The 7,477-nt window shown below is 28.3% G+C and overlaps 1 protein-coding gene across 1 annotated transcript; it reads left to right on the top strand.

Annotated features, from left to right (window-relative positions):
- The first annotated feature begins 3,509 nt into the window (after window positions 1-3,509).
- Window positions 3,510-6,112, top strand: LOC110637263 (probable serine/threonine-protein kinase PBL15). Its single transcript, XM_021787296.2, has 5 exons — window positions 3,510-4,011; window positions 4,279-4,414; window positions 4,593-4,729; window positions 4,848-4,971; window positions 5,687-6,112. Exons 1-5 carry the CDS (start codon window positions 3,592-3,594, stop codon window positions 6,094-6,096), a joined length of 1,227 nt encoding a protein of 408 aa, XP_021642988.2. The 5' UTR covers window positions 3,510-3,591; the 3' UTR covers window positions 6,097-6,112.
- Window positions 6,113-7,477: the final 1,365 nt, after the last annotated feature.

The raw sequence follows: 7,477 nt of genomic DNA, 5'->3' as shown, positions 1-7,477 counted from the left end.
ATCATGAATCAATAGATAAGAGCAAAATTGACACATGAAGTAGGCAAAGCTTCAAATTTATATAGTAAAGACAATATATAAGCAACTCCATAAAGAGAGAAAAACCTGAATCTGCAATTAAAAATAATTCAAGTTGTTGAAAGATTCAATGTAATCTCAATCTTAGAGAGGCTGTACTAAAGTGGATAAAGTCTAAAAATTAAAAGCACAAGCAAAAACCAATGAAAGCAATCAAGGGAAATAATTGTAAGATTAAAAAAAAGGCTCTTTGAGTGGTGTTTCACAATTAAAAGAGCTGCATTCTGTTAAAAGTTTAATTTAAGCTTCTCCTTAGTACTCCACAAAACTGTCCCAAAGATTTGAAGAAGCAGACAAAATCACACCAAGAAAACTAGCAGATCGAACACAAACCACAATAGACACATATGAGCTTCAATGGGGATGGATTAATTGCTCTTTCTCCCAGTAAATTATGGAAATTTGACTAAAAAAAAAGATTCACATTGCTAAACTAGTACAAACAGATTCAGTTTTTCACAACATATAGATGAACAGAAAATTTTATTTTTTTATTAAATAAAAGAAAATAAAAAGAGCAGTAACAGTAGGCAGTGGCAGCACATTAATTCAAAGAGGAAAATTATCATGCCTTTGACATGGAGCACCGGAGAAGGAGATAGCAAAAGTCACAATGGCAGTCTCGTAGAGAGGAGAGAGGCCCAGATTCACATTTGATTGAGGTCACTCAACTCAACTGAGCACCACTCGCACGCCAACAGACGAGGCCGTGGACTGACGGAGGGGGAGGCAGAGTCGAGAATCGTCTGAGTCGTCGCGAGCAGATCAGCAGCGACCAGGAAGAGTGAGGCGAGATGAGAGAGTCTATAAAGTCAGAAGAGTGAGACAGCTTGGCAGATGTATGTGGGGGAGGGAAGGAAGAGGCCACCGCCTAGGCAGGTGGGTGAGAATTTGCTGGGTTTAAATATCCACATGTAAAACGACGTCACATCATTACTTAGTTTTTTAACTGTATTTTAAAATAATAATAATAATAATAATAAATAAATAAATAAATAAAATAAAATATATTACAATTGAAAAATAAAAAAAAATAAATTTATGATTTTGAGTAAAAAATGATTTTTTTTTATAAATATATTATTTTTCACAAAGGAAAGCAAACCAAAGAATCTTAAACTAATGTCATCACATCTTGTTATTGATGAATGAGTGTACATATTGGGTAGTTGTAGTGGAGTAGAAATAAATAGAGAAGTACACATCATCTCATTGTTCAATCATAACAACTACAACCATGTTACTTTTTAGGATAATTAATAAATAAAACAATTGTTTATCTCATCACTTCCACACTCATGCACATCATGCCTAGCTACTTTCTAAATATGCATAAGCAAACCTTCAATTAGGTCTAAAATTCCCCCCTTTTATATATATTTATAATTGATTTTACTTAATTTACAACCGTCAAAAGCGAATATGATTAGGGGTGAGCATTTGATTAACTAAATCGAATCAAATCAAATTAAATTTTTTATTAATCAAATTATTAACTGACTTTAAAAATATTAATAGAGCAAAACTAAAATCGAGTGAAAATCAAAATTAACCAAAACAAAAAATAATCAAATCGATTATAATCAAATTAATTGAAAAAATATATTTTTTATATTATTAATTACTTAATAAAATATTAATAAAAATATATTTATATTCGTTTTTATTTATAAAAATTAATAATATGATTTAATATTAATAAAATAATAATTATAAGTTAAATATTATTATAAAATCATAAAAATAATAATTATAAATAATATATTAATTAATTAAAATTTGATTATTTCGATTAGTTCAGTTACCAAATCAAAGATAACTGAATCGATAATCGAAAACAAAAAATTTTTATTATTACTAATCGAAAATCGACTCGAACCGAATTTACTCTTACCGAAATAATTGAATTTGATAGATTTGATTTGGTTATTCAGTTGTAACTAAATAATGCACAACCTTAAATATGACTTTTTTTCGTATGTGATAATTGAATCGCAGACATATAATGACCACATTAAATAGGTAATTTAATTTAATATTTTAGACCTATTAATTAATTAAAACTAAAAAATATTAAAATTAAATTATAGTATAAACAATATATATATATAGGTACTTATGCTTGAATTTAAGCTTTCACAATCCCGAATACAGCCTCAATAGTATTATTGAATTAAAGTTTATCAGATATATTTTTTTTATAAGTCATAATTTTATTAATTAAAGAAAGGAAAAATTTTACAAAATAATTCAAAACTAAACTAATATAAAAGTAATCCTAATATGATATAACATGAATTTTTTTTCATAATTAATAAAATAACTACAGTGGCTCTATGGATATAGATATATTTGAGCCATGTAAATTTGTGTTCTTTTATATTTATTTTTAGGAATAATAATAGAGCAGATTGTGGGTGAGGATTGCTCACATCGCCATTGTCCCTACAGAAATTTGGGATCGAGGCGGAGATTTCCCCGTCAGGAAGCAGGGCGAGGCAGGCTTCCATGTGATGACTTTTCTTTTTATTTTTTATTTTAATTTATTATTATATAATATAAATTTATTTATTAAAAATAAAATATAAATTAAAAATATAAGTTTTAAACATAATTTTAGTAATATATTTATAATTTTTATTAAAATTATAATATTTAAATACATAAATATATATAAATAAATTATATTAAAATTATTTTTAATTAAAAATAATAATATATTATTATTTGGATAAATTATGGAGATTTGAGAGGAGGAGAAGGTTTCTCCATCCTCACCCCATGTGACATCGAAGTTAGGGCAGAATTAAAGAAAATTGATTTGATTCAGAGTGAATCAGATCAGGGGAGAACTTTACCATCCCTATTTATTTTGCGAGTGTGTGTGCACACCAACAAAAGGTAGAAAAGTTAGGAGCACCATGACTTCTAACTCTGTAAAATATATATATATATACACACATGCAATTTTTTAAAATAAAAATATTATAAATATAAATATATATATATATTAAGTATTATTTTGACCCCTTAAAAATAAATTGTGATATATTAATTCAACGCCTTCAACTGCTACATTTGTATGAAAATAAAATTTTCAGTCATTATCAGAAATGGTAAGAACATATCAGCATTTTTTTTATATCTTCAACTGGTAGCTAATTGCAGAGTCAATACAACAGAATTGGATAATCATAAAAAAGATAAATAAAAAATATTGTCATTTTCTGCATGAAGACAGTTCATAGGTGACAAAGCATAGCAAATATTAAACTAAAATACCATCAGAAAAAAAAAAAAGAAATACCAAAAAAAAAAAAACAAGAAATACCCATTTAGTAGAGTGGTTAGAGCAGTTGAAGAAGAATGTTTTTCTCCATTATTTTTTAAAAAATCCAATTTTCTTTATAATATAAACACACCTAAAACCATTATATAACTATAATCCATTGTAATAAACACAGCAGATTCTTCTTCAATTTCTGCAGAATTTGTGCTGCAAAAGAAAAAAAAATGAAAGAATCTTCCAATAAGCAGTGGAGACCATTCACAGCAAATTGCTGTTCAGCTAAAGACCAGACAATCTTTGGAAATTTTAGCAGATGTAGGCCTTCAAAAACAGAGTTATCCAAGAACATAGCTCCATTGCCTTCCTTTAGGAAACTTTCATTCTCTGATGTGAGCAGGTCTTCTTCCATGCGAATAGATGAAGATCTTGCAGGATGTTTAGGGCCAGACTTGTATGATTTTCAACTGAGTGAATTAAGAGCCATAACCCACAATTTTTGCAGCAATTATTTGCTTGGAGAAGGTGGGTTTGGGACTGTTCATAAGGGTTATATTGATGAGAATTTCAGGCAGGGTTTGAAGGCTCAGCCTGTTGCTGTTAAGCTTCTTGATATTGAAGGCCTTCAAGGACACCGAGAATGGCTGGTATTTAGTTTCTCATTCCCTTTATTTTTTTTTTAATTTATATATTTGCTTTCTTCAAATATTCAACTTGTTATTAAATTTTATTTTCGGACACAATTAAATCTTAATTCTGATTAAATTATGCATATTTTTTTAAGTTTTTAGTTGAAATTTAATTCCTCAAAAATAAAATTAATAAGTCAATTTATTCATAATAATAATTTTTAAAAATAAATTGATTAATTTCTTATTTATTATGATTTATAAAATATTTTCGTGACTAAGCAGGCAGAAGTAATATTCCTGGGTCAACTAAGGCATCCAAATTTGGTAAAACTAATTGGGTATTGTTGCGAGGATGAAGAACGCCTTCTTGTGTATGAGTTCATGCCTAGAGGCAGCTTAGAAAATCACTTATTTAAGAGTAAGTTTTATTTAAAACATTCAATTGGGTATATATAATTATTTTATTTATAATTAACATGAAATAATATAATTTTTTTTTATAAATAGAAATGAAACACTTTTGAATTAAAATTTATAAAAAATATTTTTCATCAAATAAATGAATATAAATATTAGTTTAATAATGGTGTGAGCAGGAATATCATTGTCATTGGCATGGAGTACAAGGTTGAAAATAGCAATAGGAGCAGCTAAGGGGCTTGCCTTTCTTCATAGTGCTGAGACGCCTGTCATATACCGTGACTTCAAGACCTCCAATGTCTTGCTTGATTCTGTGCGTTTAATTATTAATTTTTTTTTATTCCTCTAATATTTATTTTAAATATTTATTAATAAATTAAAGGGAATTATTCCTGACTTAATAATTTTTTTTGGGTCTCTGTTGATGTTAGGATTTTACTGCAAAATTATCAGATTTTGGACTTGCAAAAATGGGACCTGAAGGATCAGACACTCATGTTACTACTCGAGTGATGGGTACCTATGGATATGCTGCCCCTGAGTATGTCTCTACAGGTTCACCACTAATACCTTTTCTAATTCATTTTTAATTTTTTATATATATTATTAAAATAATAATTATATAAATATAATTTTACAAAATTATAAAGACTTATTTATAAATAATTATAATATTTAAAAATCCATTTTTAAAATAAATGGACGATTTTGTAATCAATTAAAATTTTTAAAGATTTTAAAATAATTAATTTATATTTTAATAATTTAAATTTAAATTTTTAAATTTAATGGGACTCACATTTTAAATATATATATACTAAATTATTAATAAAATAAAATCTCAATGACTAAATTATTAAAAAAACAAAGCCTTAGAGTCTAAATTATTTTCATATTAAAAAAGATAAGGGTAATTTGGTCATTTTTGCTAAATTATTTGATTTTAAAAATAAAATAATTAAGTTGTAGGTTTTGTCAAATCTCAAAAATTAAGATGTAGGCTCTTAAAATTTACTACAATCAATAATTAAAATAAGTTTATTATTATGTACTATGATTATATTGAATAATTTTTCGATTCAATAAGTCTCCCTAACTTGGTTTGATATAGTCGTTAAAGACATATTACTTATTTGATAAAGTTAGTTTCAAATTAAAGGTTAACATTTTAAAAAATGGGATTGAATTCATATTAGTGACTAATTTAAGTTTTTCAAATGAAAATTTATTAAAAATTTTAAATTGCTAATTTATAGTAAATGTTACTCAGGTCACTTAACAATCAAGAGTGATGTTTATAGCTTTGGGGTAGTGTTGCTAGAGCTACTAACAGGGAGAAGAGCGATGGACAAATCAAGAGGAAAAACTGAGCAAAACCTAATTGATTGGGCAAAGCCTTACCTCAATAGTAGCAGAAGGTTGAGATACATCATAGATCCAAGACTTGCAGGCCAATATTCTGTGAAGGGGGCAAAGCAAATTGGCCTTTTAGCATTGCAATGCATAAGTGTGAACCCTAAAGACAGGCCCAAAATGCCAGCCATTCTTGAAACACTTGAAGCCCTGCAACAGTACAAGGACATGGCTGTCACTTGTGGGCAATGGCCTCCTTCACCAAAATCTAAGGCTAGAAATGGAGTTTCAACTCAAATGAGACTCCAGGCAAGACAAAATAAGTAAATCTCTTATGTAATTTATTAGCTGTAATTTATTAGCATGTATGTGTATTTATGTTACAACTTATGAGTAGGTTTGCTTGTAAATATGTGAAGGAAATTATATATATGGGAAGCATATAAACCCTTAGAGTGTAAAATGAAAAAATACTATTTCAACCCAAAAAGAAATTTGCCATAGATTATTATTTCTTCCGTCAATTTTTATTTGTCATTTTTTAGAGATTTTTTTAAAATTTTTTGTCATTTAAAACAAACTAAAAAGTATTAATTAAAATTTTCCTATTTTATCGTTATCTCTATAAAATACAATAATTATTTCTATAATTTCTTAAAACTTATCTTATTGCTTCTCTTTTTATCTTTATTAATTATGTGAGATAAATGATAATTTAATTAAATTAAGAAATATTTAATTATAATTTAAATAATTTAATTATTTATTTATGATGAAAAATTTAAACAATAACTAAAATAAAAAATAATTAAAAATGGATAAAAATGGACAAAAGAAAGAAAGAGTACATTATTTATTAAAATAAATTTAGTCTACTGTATTATTTATAGATTATGTCGATACCATATTTTGGCCGACCTCCGAAGTCAAGGGATTTTTAAATCGACTTTATAAGCCGCTCTCAGCCAATGTCCTTCGATCACAAATGACTTTTCCGAACTCATCGATTGCTCGACCATGGAATAAACCGATCTCACACTTAGTTAATTGTTTTCCGATCTCTTATCATATGGGTTCGAATCGATAACGGGTCTCCGTACCATCCGGTCTTGCCTCCGATCTCGCTTTACAAATATTGTGGAACTTCATTTAGTTAATGTTAGAATCGGGCTTCTCACTTGAATGTCTCAGATATTCCTTAAAATAAAGTTAAGGTTTCTGTTCGGTCTAATAATGATCCCGATCTTAAGAATTCAAATCAAGTCTTTCCAATTCTAATGTTCTAAAGTTTTACCCGGCGTTTGGTCATGGCTGAGTCCGATCTCATGCTTACATGTAATGTTTTTCCGATCTCTTATACTTAGGTTAATGGTTACTTTCAAGTTTAATGTTCCAATACATTCAAATAATTAAGCACTCATACAATTTGAACGCTTGCCGATCTTATTAAGAAATTGAACAAAAAAGAGGACTTCAATTCATTTCAAAGTAAAGATTTACAAGTCATTCGGCTGGAGGGTCTCCCCCAGCCTGCTCTCCAGGTACATCATCATTTCTCTCATTCCCTCTCTCTCTCTAGCTCCTCGTCGCTCTCATCTTCGGCCTCTGGGGCGAGCTCATTCATTCAGGAGAAGTCTTCTTCAGGATATCGCTTCCTCAGCTCAGCCAGAAGGTCATTATGAGTGTTCACATAAGCCCCGACCTCCTT

The sequence above is a fragment of the Hevea brasiliensis genome, chromosome 18 (genome assembly GCF_030052815.1).
Source record: "Hevea brasiliensis isolate MT/VB/25A 57/8 chromosome 18, ASM3005281v1, whole genome shotgun sequence".
Classification (NCBI taxonomy): domain Eukaryota; kingdom Viridiplantae; phylum Streptophyta; class Magnoliopsida; order Malpighiales; family Euphorbiaceae; genus Hevea; species Hevea brasiliensis.
The sequence above is the reverse complement of the archived record's forward strand: the minus strand, read 5'-3'. Positions and strand labels throughout refer to the sequence as shown.